At 39.2% G+C, this 18,284-nt stretch overlaps 1 protein-coding gene across 4 annotated transcripts in view; it reads right to left on the bottom strand.

The window, feature by feature from the left end:
• Positions 1-17,189, bottom strand: part of edrf1 (erythroid differentiation regulatory factor 1) — a 53,783-nt gene extending 36,594 nt beyond the window's left edge. For all 4 annotated transcript variants that reach the window (XM_052027270.1, XM_052027271.1, XM_052027272.1 and 1 more), the window contains exons 1-5: positions 16,787-17,189; positions 11,783-11,985; positions 10,750-10,816; positions 8,830-8,955; positions 3,681-3,805 (exon numbers count right to left, since the gene is read on the bottom strand). In XM_052027270.1, the coding sequence (XP_051883230.1) occupies positions 3,681-3,805; positions 8,830-8,955; positions 10,750-10,816; positions 11,783-11,985; positions 16,787-16,894 (629 nt within the window). In that variant the 5' untranslated portion in view covers positions 16,895-17,189. The remainder of the gene's footprint in view (positions 1-3,680; positions 3,806-8,829; positions 8,956-10,749; positions 10,817-11,782; positions 11,986-16,786) is intronic.
• Positions 17,190-18,284: the final 1,095 nt, after the last annotated feature.

Raw genomic sequence — 18,284 nt, 5'->3', positions numbered from 1 at the left:
GACTATGACACATTGTGATTAAAAGAATTAATGGAGGGAGAATTTTTAAGCTGTGTTAAATAAAATGATAAAATCGCTCATCCAAAAATTATGATTGCGCTGTATTGTACACTGAAAGTTTTCCTCCACATCTCAAATATTTCTACATGAACAGAATCTCAGTGTACTCAGTTTAGTTTAGTAAACCAATTACTGAATTAAACATACTGGTTATCTTCCAATTTATTTATTTTTAAAATCAAATCAATACATTTCTTGAAATATTATATGTGTACTATTTCAGGCTTCTACTGGGTATTGTTATATTATGTTTCAACAATATTTATGTATATCAATGATTAATCATGGCTTATTACCTCTAATAGTTTGCAAATTCTTTAAAATTAAAAAAAACATTAACCTTTGGCAGAAAGTGCCACAAACTCTGAATCAAATTGTGTTATAATCAGTTTGAGATGCGGGTTTACATTTTTCTCATACAAATTATTTTAACATTCTGGGGTTTCACCCTGTGAATTATTGCAACACACAGATATCACTTTAGCTTTGGTGATAAACCATAATAACAATTGTTTGGTGCCAACATGAGAATTGATTGAGATGTGATTACACCACATTTGTTGGTTGAAAAATGATTCATGTAGGTGTGTGCTGGTTTGGATAGACTATATTTTTGCAGCACTCACAGCCTTTTCTGCATTATGGACATAGGCATATCACCAACATCAACATGATGACACAATTACACCATTAACATCTATTCACACAGTAAACAAGCGATATGCCCTTCAACTTTCAAGGAAAAGAATTCACAGTAGAATTACTCCTTTTCAGCAAAAATAATACTTTTCTTGTGACGTACTATACTCCCGAGATCATAATGTTGGCAGACTGTTAACACCTTAGTGATAAGGATCGATTTCTCAGCTTTTCAGCAGAATTATTAATATAAATTATTAAAGGCAAGGATGTAAGGAGTTGAAGTTTGTTGATTATACAGAGCTAGGTGGGAAAGTGAGCAATGTTAGGGAGAAACAGCTATAATTGAGTTTACAGGATAGTAGCCATTTAATGCAAATGAGAACCAGCCTTCAAACCATCTTCAAATGTAACCTAGAAGTTTTATATCAGTCGTGAAACTACAAGAACAGCTGTGTAACTGTCAGTGAAAAGAGCAGACTACTGACTCACAACGGGAGTCCATTTAAGAGATGTGCTTTGGAAACTGACATGACCATGAAACATACTCACTTGCATTGACCAAATGTACAGAAAATAGGGCCTACTGAAACCAGTAAATTGGCCTGCATTAAACCAGGCATCAGGCATCTTGACCCAAGATATTTTGCACCATTGGAACAAAGATCGAGGAAGGATCCATACTGGCTATTTTGCAACTTAGCACATCTGAGTTGGTCTTGTTAGTTAACATATGCTCCTATTGTAAATGTGTATTTCTATGAAACCATTCAACAACACCCAAAATATTGAAGTAAACTAGGCAATTGTAACATATTTAATCACCTGTGGTTATCACTGTACTTAATGTACATCAAGACATTATATCCTTTAAGTTCAGGGAGATTCTACCACAAGATTTTCCCACCAGGTCTCCTCATGTTTGTGCTGAACAAAGACCTTTTACATCTATAACTCCAGTCTCCATGCGGCTCATTCAAAGTCATAACAAGCTGCACAATAGACATAAATAGTCTAATAAAGAGACTGCAGATTGATTAAATGAGTGAGCCAAATGGAAGATGTGAAAATAACCATGAAGTCATTCTCTTTGGTGCAAAAGATCAATGTGTTGTACAGTACATCATGATATGTTGGTTCATAAAATGTAGAAAGTAAACAGTTTTAGGAAGCAATTAGGAAGGCAAATAGCATTTTAGGCTATATTCAAAGGGGGCTGAATACAAAAGAATGGAAGCCTTGCTGCAATCATATGAGATTTTAGCAAGATTATATCAAAGCCTTGTGTGCAGTCTTTATTCTCTATACTTTAAGGATACATTTGTCTTGGATAATGTGCATAATTTATTTGCCAAACTGATAACTGTAAATGAGGGAGTTGAGCAAGATTCACAATGTATTCTCTATTTAGAAGAATGACTGGCAATCTCAGCAAGATGCTCAAGAATCGAAAAGTAATTGTCAGAGCTGATTCGAAGAGGCCAATTTTCCAGAACATACCATAGTCTCAAACTAAGACTGAAGCGAGAAATTTCTTTATTTCATCTCTGTCCCTGGAAACAATGAATGCCTAGTCAAAATATTAAGAGGAATAGATAGAGTGGACAGCCAGCGCCTCTTTCCCAGGGCACCAATGCTCAATATAAGAGGGCATGGTTTTAAAGTAATGGGTGGGAAGTTCAAGGGAGATATCAGAGGAAGGTTTTTTACCCAGAGAGTGGTTGGGGCATGGAATGCGCTGCCTGGGGCAGTGGTGGAGGCAGGTACATTCAAGAGATTACTGGATAAGCATAAGGAGGAATTTAAAATAGAGGGGTATGTGGGAGGAAGGCATTAGACAGTCTTAGGCAAGGTTTAAAGGTCAGCACAACATTGTGGGCCAAAGGCCCTGTATTGTGCAGTACTGTTCTATGTTCTAGTCATTAAGTCTATTCAAAGTTGAGCCTAATGGTTTCCTTTGGTGCCAAAAGTCTAAGGGATGTATAAACTGGGCAGGAAAGTGGACAGAAAACAAACTGAAGGAAATCAACAGGTCTGGCAGCATCAGCGGGGGCAGAGGAATGGTCGACATTTTGGGCCCAGATCCTGAATCAGTACCCTATCTATCAAGGCCCTACAAGCACTTGAAATCCTGCGTAAAGGTCTGGTTTCCCTATCCAGGGAAGGACATACTTGCAATAGAGGGAGAACAAAAAGTTCACTGATTGATTTCTGGAATGGCTGGGAGGAGAGGGCTGCAAGGAAATCATTCATTGAGAAGAGATTAAGCAAACTGACCCTATATTCTCTATGTTTAGAAAAACAAGAAAATATCTTATGGAAATGTCTCACAGGGCTTAACCAAGTAGATGCAGGGAATATGTTTACCTGGCTGGGATGTCTAGAACCACACGTCAGTCTCAGAATTAGGTTTCAGCCATTCAGGGCTGACGTGAGAAGAAATTTCTTCAGAGAGAATAGTGAATCTTTGCTCTTTGCTGAATAAAGCTGTGAATGCTGCGTTTCCGAATACATCCAAGTCAGAGATGGATAGATCTTTAGATCTTAAGTGGATCAACGGATGCAGGATTAGTACAGGAAAGTGGGCCGAGGTAAAAGATCAACCTTAGTCCTAATGAATGGCAGAACAGGCATGAGGGGGCTGAACGTTTTTTTTTAAAACTTATTTTCTCACATTCTTATGTTACAGAAGTAAAATTCTCCAACTAATCATTTTATCAGCCCTAAAAGTATCTTAATTGACTTTTTTTTGACAATAAAATATTTAACTAGGAAAGAACTGAATCCCCAGACCAGAATGCATTTCATTTTGTACTGCACACAACTATATTTAGCCAATGCCTCAAGCCCAGCTTTTGTAGATTAATCAAAACAAAAACACTCCTCTTAAATAACTCAAGAAGTTTTATATTACAGACATATTAATGTGAACTAAGATTAATACTTACAAGCTATTAACTCATGTTAAAATGCACACTCACCTATAGTAGAGAAATTTGGACAGAATTGCTTTCTGATAAAAATGTTCTCTGCTCTTTTTTTTCCTCTGCCATTTTGGATCTACAAGCCTTTGGTATAATTCTTTTAACCAATTCCAATCCCCTGTCTAAAGAAAGTAAGTCTTGTTAATTTGCAAAACAAAACCAACAAAAATAGGTTAGCAAAAGAAAAATAAATGACCAAGATTTAGATGAAGTGCTAACAAAACAAAAATAATTTCTTTCCAATGGATCAGGATTCCTTGATGTCTATAAAATTCACAGAACGTCCTGGCAAAGATTTCATTACGAACTGGAAACCCCATAGTTTGCATCACCACTATAATCAATGTAGTTTCTTGCACACAGCTGCCCCCATGGATAAAAGAAATATGTTGAGTTATGGTATTCGGTTAATATCAAAATTAAAGTATTTTAGAATATTCCCTCACACATCATAGAATATGGCCTAAAAAGAGATCATATTAGGAAAGTGTGAAGGATGCAAGATGTCTGCAGAGGACATGCAAATGTGTTAAGCAAATGGGCAAGAAAGCCGCATTAAATATTTAAAATGTGAACCCACTCAGACACCTAGTTCTTATTCCAGTTTAGAGGGGACACTGACAAATCTTCTCTTAGAGGGCAGATCCTTAATTTAAATGTATATCATAATTTTAAAGTGTTCCATTCTCAACAGTGGCAAGTTTGGCTACCCAAACCTTTCAGTAAACTGTCCAGTTGAACCTGGGTAAGAGGGTGAGTGGGAGCGGGGAGGAAACATGAACCCTAACTACCTTTTTTAAGCACTCCCCATGGACCCGAATAAGCTTGATTGCCGTTCCCTCTCCTATCTATCACCATCCACCTGCTTACCAAGCTACCCTGTTAATATCCTTATGATCTGACTGCACACCAAGCACACACCAACACTTTACAAAGTTTCATCAACATCTCCATCCCCTTTCCTGTCTTAGATCCCAATCTCTCCAAACCAACCAAATTCATAATTTCAGACCCAAACTTGCATCCACAATTTCACTTTCAGAAGGGTGTTCTGATCTCTCTGCATCTGATCTCTCTTTGCTAACTTTGTATCTGGCCTTGAGTGAAACCCAGCCCTACTTGATTCTTCCCCTTCCACTCACTGACCGTGGCTTACTTGTGCTGGATTTCCTACAAGATGGGCAAATGGAATCCTAAGTGGGAAATGAAGAAAATATTTTTCAAATACTTCCACATTTCATGAAAATAATTCCTTGCTTCTATTAATAAATATTGGCACTATAATGCTAACAACTGGCATATATAGATCATAAAACTCAATACCCAGGCATATTACAATTTATTTGCATTTCACCCATTGCACTGAAAAAATAGTTACTGAACAGTGCTGTTTCAAAAAATGAGCTGTCATAGATCCTATCAAGAAATATCTAGTGGATCAGACAGAAAAAAAAGGAAGGGGGAGGGGAGGGGAGGGGAGGGGAGGGGAGGGGAGGGGAGGGGAGGGGAGGGGAGGGGAGGGGAGGGGAGGGGAGGGGAGGGGAGGGGAGGGGAGGGGAGGGGAGGGGAGGGGAGGGGAGGGGAGGAAGATGAGACCAGAAAGGCCAGAGAACCCAAAAGTTGGATCAAATTACTGTGCAGTACAGATTCAGTTTTGTAGAATCCACACTTGCAGTTTAAACAAAGTCTTCCTGCTCAACAGACGTACATTCAGCATACCAGCATTAGAAAGTTATAACTAGATCCCCAAAGGCCCAATAAAAATGGGGTATTAGGACAGGCTGTGAGGAGGGGAGGGGAAGCAAGGGGGCAGAGAGGGGGAAGAAGAGGCTGGTTAGGAATGGGGATTAAAGTCATGGAATACTTGATGTAGGTTTGCAGAACTAATTACCGAGGAGCAGCAGCAGTAGACCTGCAAGTGAGCCAGATTTTATAACTTCTTATAAAGACACAGGATTCTTTATGGGACAAAATCTTGAATCTCTCAATGACATTTGTATCAATAAAACAAAATCTTCAAATTTAATTGCAACTATTGAAATAACACACTGTGTCCCGTCTGCTGAGTTAAGTGTGTCCAGGACGAATTCCTGTCACAGTTATGTTGACAGGCCGACTAGAGGGAATGCCATATTAGATCTAGTATTAGGTAATGAACCGGGTCAGCTGACAGATCTCTCAATGGGTGAGCATTTGGGGGACAGCGACCACCGCTCCCTAATCTTTAGCATTGTCATGGACAAGGATAGGAGCAAAGAGGACAGGAAAATATTTAATTGGGGAAGGGCAAATTATGAGGCTATAAGGCTAGAACTTGCGAGTGTGAATTGGGATGACATTTTTGAAGAGAAATGTACTATGGAGATGTGGTCGTTGTTCAGGGATCTCTTGCAGGAAGTTAGGGATAAATTTGTCCCGGTGAGGCAGAGAAAGAATGGCAGGTTGAGGGAACCATGGTTGACAAGAGAGGTGGAATATCTAGTTAGGAGGAAGAAGGCAGCATACATAAGGTTTAGGCAGCAAGGATCAGCTAGGTCTCTTGAGGAATGTAGGGTAGCAAGGAAGGAACTTAAGAAGGGGCTGAGGAGAGCAAGAAGGGGGCATGAAAAGGCCTTGGTTAAGTAAAACCCCAAGGCATTTTTCACTTATGTGAAAAGCAGAAGGATGACGGGAGTAAGGGTAGGACCAATTAGGGATAAGGGTGGGAAGATGTGCCTGGAAGCTGTGGAAGTGGGTGAGGTCCTCAATGAATACTTCTCTTCAGTATTCACCAAGGAGAGGGGCCTTGATGATGCTGAGGACAGTGTTGGTAAGGATAATGTTCTACAGCATGCTGATATCAAGAGGGAGGATGTGTTGGAGCTATTAGAAAATATTAGGACAGATAAGTCCCCGGGGCCTGATGGAATATTCCCCAAGCTGCTCCGCGAGGCAAAGGAGGAAGTTGCTGAGCCTTTGGCTAGAATCTTTGAGTCCTCATTGTCCACAGGAATGGTACCGGAGGATTGGAGGGTGGCAAATGTTGTCCCCTTATTCAAAAAAGGTAGTAGGGATAGTCAGAGGGCATGGGATCCAGGGAGGCTTGGCCATGTGGATTCAGAATTGGCTTGCCTGTAGAAAGCAGAGGGTTGTGGTGGAGGGAGTGCATTCAGATTGGAGGGCTGTGACTAATGGTGTCCCACAAGGATCGGTTCTGGGACCTCTGCTTTCTGTGATTTTTATTAATGACTTGGATGAGGGGGTAGAAGGGTGGGTTGGCAAGTTTGCAGATGACACAAAGGTTGGTGGTGTTGTGGATAGTGTAGAAGATTGTTGAAGATTACAGAGGAACATTGATAGAATGCAGAGCTGGGCTGAGAAGTGCCAGATGGAGTTCAATCTGGAGAAGTGTGAGGTGGTACACTGTGGAAGGACAAACACCAAAGCAGAGTACAAAGTTAATGGCAGGATTCTTGGTAGTGTGGAAGAGCAGAGGGATCTGGGGTCCATATCCACAGATCCCTGAAAGTTGCCTCACAAGTGGATAGGGTAGTTAAGAAAGCTTACGGGGTGTTAGCTTTCTTAAGTCGAGGGATCGAGTTTAAGAGCCGCGAGGTAATGATGCAGCTCTATAAAACTCTAGTTAGACCACACTTAGAGTACTGTGTCCAGTTCTGGTTGCCTCATTATAGGAAAGATGTGGAAGCATTGGAAAGGGTGCAGAGGAGATTTACCAGGATGCTGCCTGGTTTAGAGAGTATGTTACGGACTAGGTTACTATTGGTGAATGCCCCTTTAAGATAGAGCATAGTGGTGTGTGTGTGTGTGTGTGTGTGTGGTGCTTACGTCAACAGAAGATAAAGGGTGTAATGACGTTTTTGAAGCAGTCAGTCGGAGTCAGTCTAGAGGAGAGAGAGAGAGAAAAGAGAGAGAGACAGCAGCCTGCTTGTCTCTATCGATGGATGAGAAACAGTAACTGTCTGTCACTACAATCCACGTATGGATTTTTGGAGTAATCCAGAGGAGTCCACTTTGTCGTTAACCTGTTGAGGGAAACAGGTATTTGCGTGGACGGCCACGTCTCGGATACCTTTCGGGATGGCAGATACTTAAGAATAAAGCAGTGGAGTTCACTTTGTTGTTGACCTGTAGAAGGAAACAGGTGTTTGTATGGACAGCCACGATTTGAGAGCCTTTCGGGGTGAGGAAGATTCGGTGGAATAGTCACTGCCGAGTAGACACTGAGGTGTCGTTTGGGTTACAAAGTGGAACATTTGAATTTCGTAATTACTCTCTACATCTATGTTTTGTCTTCAGTCAACGGTGGTTGCTGAAGAAGCCTTTGATCATGTTTCACCTTACGGCTTGATTAACTGAACTTTAAGAACCATTCCTGGACTTGGAGTTTCCCCACACACACACACACACACACACACACACACACAAGTTTAGTTTTTGGGGTTAATGTTTAAGATTTAACATTTTTACTTCTAACATTTTTACTTTTTTTTAAATCATAAGTAGTTATTAATAAAGTAGTTTTAAACACTTATCACATGACGCGGGGTGTTTCTTTTGTTGCTGGTTCGTAACAAGTATGGATTATGAGGAGAGACTAAGGCAGCTAGGGCTTTACTCTTTGGAGAGGAGGAGGATGAGAGGAGATATGATAGAGGTGTACAAAATATTAAGTGGAATAGATAGATTGGGCAGCCAGTGCCTTTTTCCCAGAGCACCAATGCTCAATACAAGAGGGCACGGCTTTAAAGTAATGGGTGGGAAGTTCAAGAGAGATATCAGAGGGAGGTTTTTTTTTAAACCCAGAGAACGGTTGGGGCATGGAATGCGCTGCCTGTGGCGGTGGTGGAGGCAGGTACATTGGTCAAATTCAAGAGATTACTAGATAGGCATATGGAGGAATTTAAAATAGAGGGATACGTGGGAGGAAGGGGTTAGATAGTCTTAGGCGAGGTTTAAAGGTCAGCACAACATTGTGGGCCCGTATTGTGCTGTACTGTTCGATGTTCTAACTCCAATATAGCAGATAACGCACGTTAATTTGCGCCCTTGTCCTTGCTCACACAATGCATTAACCAGTACAATATAGCACCAATAGACTAAATGAAATACAGTTAAAATATTAAGCACACTGTTAGGTTTTACTTACCTGAGACGAGGTCACAAAGAGTTCCTGAATATCCAATTCATCAAGCAGGAGAGTTCTTCCAATGCGATGAACACCCATGCTGACATGTGATTTGCTATATGGAATCTTCAGCAATTTTTTTATGTTCTAATTTTAACAAAATATGGAGTTACAATTCATTGTCACAATAAAGAATTTTCCAATAAAGTCTAAGTGAAACATTTACTAACAATTTAACTGAGCATTCGTAGAATACAGCAGTGACATATCACTATTTAATCTAATGTCCAAAATATATTGTTAACTCAATCATACTAGGCACAATGAATATAGAATTACATAAGCAGTAATTACTCAGTGACACAGAAAATCACATTAAAATGCATTGTTTTTCCACACTAAATTCTTTAAAATATTCTTTAACCAATGTTTTATATGTTTAACTTAATACTTTTAAAATTATAAGTTGTTAGGTAAATAAAACTTGATGTCCTTTGCACAGTATGTTTTACTTTTGGTATAACATAGAAACAATAGTCTATTTTTCATTTTAATGTGCTTTTTTACATTAGTAAAATAAAAACCTCAACTGTTTTTTTATCCAAACATCTTACAAATATTTATACAAATTAACAAAACTATAAAAATTTTAAATAAAAATTGAATATTTAGAATAGCTAAATGTGTATAAGCAGATAGTGTAGTTGCATCAAAATATTCCATTTATTACAAATAGCATATCTAATCTATCAAGCAACCAGCAAACATAGCTTGACATGTAATTACTTGACTGGATAATGCATGTATAACTAGCCAACAGTAAACATAAGAACAATAAAGAATCACTGCACTTGTTCCTGATCAGGTGTTCACAAGCTTTCTTGATGCAAATAAATAATGCATTCAAGCTGGATGTAGATGATATTCAATCCAGCTTTTAAACATTATTAGAAATGAGCTGGGCAAGGTAGGGGAAGGGGATGGTGTTGCCAGACTTGCGCACAGAGTCTGTCAAGGTTCACACATTTTATTATTACATTGCCTGATTATTTTCAATAAGGATTACCAACACCAAGCAGGAGCAAGTTATGAAGTATCCATCATCAAATAGCATTAATAACACACTGTTAGGACTTTTACGTGGAACAGTGATCGAGACACAATATTATAAGTGATGGTCCATTTAAGACAAGCAATTCAATCACCAAGGCATAGAAGGCTATGGACCAAATGCGGGTAATTGATATTAGAATATTCTGCATGGACATAATGGGCCAAAGGGCCAATTTCTGTGCTGTACAACTGTATAATTCTAATAAATCAAACAAGTTTGAATCACCATACTTGACAGAGAAAGAAATTGAGAAATTTGTTTCAGGCTGAGTGGTGGTGGGGGGGATGGATTATAAAGGGAAGATACAATGTTTTTCTACAAATTCTCAACATATCTAAATTGTGATCTTATCTAATATGAATAAATGTCATTAAGTACATTCAAGATTAGTTTTAGTGCAAAATGATTTCAGTATTGTAACAATGTTAAACTTGTGCAAGTTACGTTAATACCAGAAAGAAATGCAGTGAAATTTAAGATTGCACCTAAATTGTGAAGTTCAACATCAATGAAAAATAAAAAACTGCACCAGCATTATGCTATGGTCTACGTTCACCCCAAAACAAAAGTTTAAAAAAAAACTAAATTATGTTGAAATAATTAACTAGGATGCTTCAGAAATTATTTGATTTATACATCTCCAAAGGAAGTCACTTCTTCCAGCCAGTTTTACCAAAACCTGATGATATCACTTCAATTATAATATCCTTAAAATTTCATTTGTGAATTTTTGGGGAGATTCACATTTGGAAAATTTCAAAACTGATACACTATTTAGAAATATCCTGGCTTTACATAAACATTAATCATTTAAATGAACACAGTACCTCTGAATCAGACACAACATCAACATCATTACCGATGCAGTCAATGAAGTCATATGCCATTCCAAAGCTTGAGGAAAAATAAAGAGTTTAATAAATCTAATAAATCTCAAAATAAAAGCTACAAATTAAACAAAGTTAATTCTTGGAAGGTCAGTTCATGTCCAGCACTTTACAAAGAATTTTACTTTGTTTCGTAAGTGATTAATGAAACCATGTCACATCTTAAATAGCCATACTTGCAGTGCCTTATCATAATTATTCAGCAATCTTCTCATAGTGAAAGTGCGTAGGTGCAGATATTTAGATCCTTGGATAGTTTTGAATTTATTCTTTACATTACTTTTAAGTAACATATTTCTAAAATTTCCAAATGGTTACACAATACAATTCTGTTGAAAGCCTAGTGAAGGCTAGTTTTCCTGTTCAATTAATCTAAGGTTAAGCAGGTGTTTAACATAATAACTTCCCCTCGCAATATTTATTTTATTCCCTCCAAACAGCTCGCATCCTTGCAACTCCATTTCAAGTAAAATGCACATGATGCCCATTGAAGGATAACAAAATTGGAGTCAGTTGTGATACTCATCTCTATGATCTGCACCAGCTACTACAGAACCACCCCAACCCACTACTATCACAACTGGTGACAACTGAATGTGTCGACTCTTTAAAAATAGCATATAGGGTAGATGAAAATTGTAGGGGATTGAAATAATAATAATTCAAGGTAATTTTAAAATCTTCAGACAGAGGTTACTGGCTGATTTCCTGCAACCAAATACCAATATTACTTGAAGTTGTTTTACATTATATTGTTCATGTGCAGTTATTCCACTCATGAAAAACATTTTTCATTGTATTGTAAATTGAGTACTTACTGTATGTGTGAATTAGCCCCTTAACATCAATTCAATAAGTTTATAAAAAAACAAATGGTATTTTCAAAATGAAAAATAAGCTCTCATTTTACAATAAGCATAAATTATTCATAGGTAAATCTGCAGTTCTTAACAATAATTGCAAAATGAATCACCTGGAAAATGGCTTGCTTTTTTTGCTTGTACCAAGAGAGGTTGCACCTGTTTGTCCAAGCTGACTAATTCCACGCAACCAATTTGCAGGTGGCAGCTTAAGGTCAGTTTTTTCTTGAAGTCGTGCATAAGCAGCAGGAGGTGGGACAGCAGAATATTTTACCACTGCTGTACTCTTCACTTCATTACCTCCAACAATGCTTTCCTATTTTGAAATGAAGCTTTTATCAATGAAGACAGCACTACAGGATATTGCTTTGAATTAAATTGAAAATACTTTATTCTATAGAGTTTTTAAATCATCTAATTATACACAGCATACATTCTACAAGTATTGATATTCATCAATCATAAGATGAACTATAAAAAGAACAGGGAATTGGAATTTTGTCAATATTTGTGTTCTCCAACATCATAAAATTGAACATTAGGGTAATTTATCTACAATGAAGTATTTTGGAATATCCCAAGGTGGTGAAATGCACTTTTTTATTTTAAAAAAATGGATATCCATTTCTTCTTAGTGGAAGCAAATATGCATTTGAGCATCTTGATGCGATACAACGGTTAATTGAATAGATCCTGTTTTTTATGAAAAGAATGTGAATTGCAGATTTGAAGACCAACATTGAGGAACCAATACTAACAACTCTTTACTTTCCATTTTAAGATACACAATGTTAAAAACAGTACAAAAAGCAGAACTGCACTATGCTTGTACTCCATCTATAAAGACTTTGGAATATCTTCCGGTTATGATAGCTACAAAAGTTTTTAAGTCCTATGAAAGTATAAAAGGACATTTAAATTTTTAACAACATTCAACTTTATTTTGAGAACATGTGTGAGTAACCACACATATGGCCTGTATATGAGTTTCTAGTATTTTCTCTTAATTCTTGTATTTCCATAAGACAAGGCCATTCAGCTCATCAAGTCTATGCTGGCATGCAAACAAATCCATGGCCTTTCCTGGTAACCTATTACCTTTTCACATGACATCAGCTTTTCCCACAAGCCATTCTCCTGCCAGCCACCTATACCAAGAGTAATTTACAGTAGCCAGTTAACCTGCCAACCAGCCCATCTTTGGTATGTGGGAGGAAACTGGAGTACCCAGGAAAACCTACACAGTCAGAGAACATGCAAACTCCACACAGCACCCAAGGCCCAGATCAAACCTAGGTCATTGGAATTGCAAGTAGCAGCTCTACCTGCTTCATCACTGTGCTATCTAAATCAGCTGGGGTTAGATTACACACTCATGAAAATCCAGAGTGCCAACCTCTGTATTTTACTCCTTACCAAAAATCTAAATATAGTTCAGAGCTTATATAACAGAAAAGTGATAGGAAAATCTTAAAAGGATACTACAGTGTCTGTTGACTTCAAGACTAAAGTAATAGTTTCTAGAAACACATCTGCCTGCCTACATCAGATAACTAAAAGAATGCCAGTAAAGCTATTGGAACATATATATTTTTGCACCATTCAATTCATCCTGTCAGAGGGTGCAGATCTCCAACCAAGATTGAAGCAAGTATTCTGGATCAAAATGTCTGAAGCATGATATGCTATTTTGTTGGTCAGTCTGAGGTAGAGGCTGCAGTAGCATCCATCTGTATGCATTATCACCCATGACCAACCTGCATCATGTCTTTGCATAATTCCTTTTGGTGCACAATAATATTTAGCTTCTAGTGCATTAATACAAATGTCATATGAACTTAGGGAGCAAATAAAAATTGGATGAGAACAATTTATATAGGTAGCTCCAACCTGAAAGTTGAAGATTAACACGATGTGAATGGATGACAGTATGTGAACTACAGATGTGCTCTATTACTGCGTATGGCAATCGCTTTCAGTCAAAAGCATCTCTGGATAATTGGATTATCACTAAAACTCAGGGAACAAATTAAAAATGAAGATCTTATCCACTGTTTCTGTTCACTAGATGTCATCTACCTGCGTTCAATAGCTGTGAGCAAGTAGGAGGGGGCATTAATTGAAGGTAGTTGGGAAAAGGATTAGTAGAACTGGAGTAAAATTATTTTCACAGAGAATGTGGTGAGGTCCAGAGTTCATTGCTTGAAAAAGTAAAACGCAGAAAGTCTTTATCCATTTGAAAAGCACTGGCTGAGTAGTTAATATGCCTTAACGTACAAAGAAATGGAATGAGAGCTGTAATCTGGCTAGTTTTGTTTTAGTTCATCATGGACATGATGAACTGAATGCTAACTTAGATGATTTACATACATTCCCATATTTCTTTCACCATTTGAATAACAAAGAACCCAGATGATAGAGAGTGATGTTACTGACCACTGTGGGAAACTGCTTTGGTATCCACCCTAAGACTTTCATTTTTTTAAAAAAACATCTTAATTAATTACACAACTAGTTAGTGTACACTTCATTGTCTTGGATGGATAGGAAAGGTTCAGAGGGAGATGGGACAAACGTGGGCAAATGGGACTAGCTTAGATGGGAATCTTGGTCGACGTGGACCAGTTGGACCAAAGGGCATGTTTTCATGCTGTATGACTGACTCGTTTGCTTCTCCAAATCTATTACTGCTACTTATCCAGCCAAATTCCACTGCCACTTTTCTGCACAACTGACCAGTCCATTGACATTTTCCTGCATTCTACAGTTTTCTTCCAAGCTATAAACCTTAGCCAAGTGCATGTGGCTGTCTGATCAGAAAACAGCTCGTTTCTTGATCCTCTCAGAAATAAGAAGCTTCTGGATGTAGTAATTCTGTTGCCACCTTAAAAGTTTCCTGAATTGCCCTGACAGTGTATTGATGAAGCAAATACAGTTCCCTCTTCCAAAAGGACATAACTCAAGATGGCACTATCAAAATAGTATGAAATGCAGTAGGTCTTCATGCTCAGAGTCAGAAAGCTGATCGATGAGTCAAAAACAAACCTTTCCCAAAGTGATGTCTATGAGCAATTTCTTTGCTAAACCTAGTGACTGCAGCCAAACATCATTATACAAGTATAACAATGGTTCATCTGCCTCTCTTTTTCTTCTCCATCTACCCTCACCTATTATTCACCTACCACTGTCTTCCTACCTGGCACAACCTGTCTGTCATCTTACACCCCTTCTCAACCCAACAATCACCTTGGACTCCTGTCTCACCACTCCCTTTCTCTTTATACTGGCCATCTCGCCTCTCCACTCTCAGTCCTGATGCAGGGTTTCAACCCAAAACATCAACAATTTCTTTTCTTCCACAGACGCTACTTTACCAGCTAAATTCCTCCAGCAGATTGTTGCTGCAGATTATAGCATCTGCAGTCTCTTGTGTCTCCATTATACAAGTACAGCTGCTCTCATGCACCCAATAGCAGAGCCTATATTATTGATAGTAGTTTGCCCTGCAGATAGTTTAATTCATGTACTCCACTTGAAGCATGGCTTGCTCATGAAAGGATTCATTTGAAGAATAAAAGATTCTAGTTGGAGTGCTTTCTAGGAATCAAAGCAATAAAACCAAGGCTTAACTAGAATGACCTGGTTTCATCTGTCACCAAAAGGTCCTCGTCTCCCCATTTACCTTAGCTTAAAAAATGTAGAGAATCACTGCTATACAGGATCTAACATATTTCTGTGGACAGGGAAGATCTCATTGGAATCCATGCCATTAAACTTATATCCATGTTGTGAATACTATACATGGATAAATCTTTTCTACAAAATAGGGGATCACAGCCCCCATGCTTCCATGCCATTTTAAAACTCTACCATTTTAAGTCTAATGTTTAAAATGCACCTCAGAAGATGAAATTCTGAAGAGCTCTACTTTTCCTAACAATGGCAAAGATATTAAAAAAAACAGATAACGAAACCCAAACTGTTTCCCAATACAAAAATGTAGCTGATCGCAATGACGACCACACAATGTTGCCATTAATTGATGATTGGGATATTCAACATGCTACATCATTTTAGCAAGCAGTCCAAGGAAGTAAAGCGCATGCAACCAAAAAATATGTATGCAGTTTTTTATCTTCAAATGTCACCAAAAAGTTAAAGTGTAACATACACCAAAAACAAAACAGGCACTGCATTTCTCAGTCAACATTTGTGTGCATTACTCTTGCTTACAAGTCACATGTGCAATCTGCAACTTTTAGCTTCAGAACTTGCCAGAAGGATGCAAGTGGCAAATGTATTGGACAACATTGGTTTAATAAAAGGACGGGTCCTGACCCAACGTTGACAGTCTGCTTTTCTCCACTGATGCTGCATGACCTGCTGAGTTTCTCCAGCAAGTTATTGTTTTTTTCATCCAGATTCCAGCATCTGCAGTCCTCTGTTTACCTAAGTTTGTACCTTGTTTTCCCATGAATATTGTGAGGGAATTGTTTGAAATCCAATCATGGTGGGGGGAAATCAAATAAAAATAATACAACTGTTGGAAATTTGAAATAACAACCAGTAAAGTGCTTGAAACGTTCAGCAGGTCAAACAGCGTCTGTACACGGATGTTAACACTTCGAACGTTTTACGTGCGATTCGTGGGGGGAAAACAACCACCTTTAAAACCCTCAGGGGCGGAGATGGGAATCCCACAAGGGGTGGATGAGAGGACAAAGTGTGTTAAACAGGACTATGTGCGAGTCACTTCCGTGTTATGATTGCAGGCGAACTGCACAACACCTCGCAATTTCTTCTGTATTCTGGTTTTGTTATCTGGTTTTCTAATAAAAATAAAAACACCCGCTTTTATGGGGGGGGGGGTCCCAGCTCATTAGACAGCTTCACCACCCGCGGCATACTTTGGAAGTAAAGAGACAACGTGGGAAGGTTTTGGAAGGAAGGGGGACAGAGCATTGCCAGCCCCAACACATTCAATCGCGGATGACAGCGGGCAAGGGGCAGGATTCACCGTGGGTCGAAGGTTGGCCTGCGCTACCCCGATGCCCACCGATCTCCGACGGGACCTAAACAAGCTGGAGAAGTTGGAGGAGGCGCAGGGGAGATGCTACCTGTTTGAAGTCACCATCCTCCCTGCCGCTGTCCCTGTGGTCGGTGGCGGTCCGAGGGGGAGAGCCGCCAGCTGCCGCTGCACACTCCCGGGGCTCCCTGGCCTCCATCCCTCCTCGCTCGGCGCCGTAGGCTGCGGGGAAAGAATCAACTTCCTGGAAAGAACCATCAAACTATTCCAGAACCTTCTAGAAAATTATTACACGGGCGCGCGCACGGGTAAATGAGCGATGGTTTTAGTACGCGGTTCACAAGGAGGACCGGGGGAGGGGGACAGAGCACTCGCCGGTCCGCCCCAACCTCCTGCCCGGTAACCCCGCACCGCCCAGCTCGGGCTCCGGCTCCGCTCACCGCCCGACCGCGCACCAGAGCGCCGAGCTGTCACCAGAAACTTCTGCCGCACGAGCCGGCCGCTTGGGGGTCCCGCCCACCGTGACGTCACTTCCGGGGAGGCGGCGGTTACTCGGCGCTCTGGGAGCTGCCGGGGCGTCGCAGAGCAGGTTGGTGTTTCATCGGTTTTTATTAAACAACTACAATGGACTTTGGGGGTTTGCTCTGCACCACAATGAAAGGGAAAGACACAACAGAGGCGGGAAGGTTGTTTCCACGAGTAGATGAGACTAGAACTAGGGGGACATTGCCTCAAGGATCGGGGGGAATGGACTGAGGAGGTACTGCTTTTCCCAGAGAGGAGTGGATCTGTGGAATCCCCTGCCCGGGGAAGCAGTGGAGGCTACCTCATTAAATATATTTAAAACACAGTTTAAAATAAATTTTAAGCCTAATCTTCTGACTGCATTATTTGGGATTGTAGGAGAAAAAGATATAATTTTGGAGACTTCTGAGCTACATGTATTGACCTTTCTTTCTCTTATAGCCAGGAGGGCTGTGTTGCTTAAATGGTAGGAAGTTACTCCCCCTACTCATGTCCAATGGCCATGGGATGTTATGTCATACCTAAATTTAGAGAAGATCCGTTGTTCAATTTCTGAATCTAATTTAGACTTTCAAACATTGTGGGGATCTTTTTTGAACTATTTTCAAAACCTTTGACTTGGTGATTAAGTATAGATATTGGCTAATTACTATTATCTGTTTAGGGTGGTTTTTTTTGTTTTTTTAATCAAACAGCTTTAGTCTTGGTAGTGGGTTTAGATTTTTTTTAATAAAATTATTCCAAATTATTCTAATTTAATTGTTATTAATTATCATTTTTGTTTATCAATACAGGGTATTGTGATTTTATGTATGATTTAATACAATGTATTCTGTAGTATTTTGTCTTTTTTATGATTCATGTACTCTGTATTTTCTATGTGGAATTAATAAAAATATTGTAAAAAGAAAAAAGACACAGTTAGATTTTTGCATAGTCAGGGAATTAAAGGTTACGGGGAAAAGGCAGGTAGGTGGCACTGAGTCCATGGCCAGATCAGCCGTGATCTTATTGAATGGCGGAGCAGGCTCAATGGGAGGGATGCTCCCATTTCTTATGACTTT

This window comes from Pristis pectinata, chromosome 12 (genome assembly GCF_009764475.1).
Source record: "Pristis pectinata isolate sPriPec2 chromosome 12, sPriPec2.1.pri, whole genome shotgun sequence".
In the NCBI taxonomy this organism is placed as follows: domain Eukaryota; kingdom Metazoa; phylum Chordata; class Chondrichthyes; order Rhinopristiformes; family Pristidae; genus Pristis; species Pristis pectinata.
The sequence above is the reverse complement of the archived record's forward strand: the minus strand, read 5'-3'. Positions and strand labels throughout refer to the sequence as shown.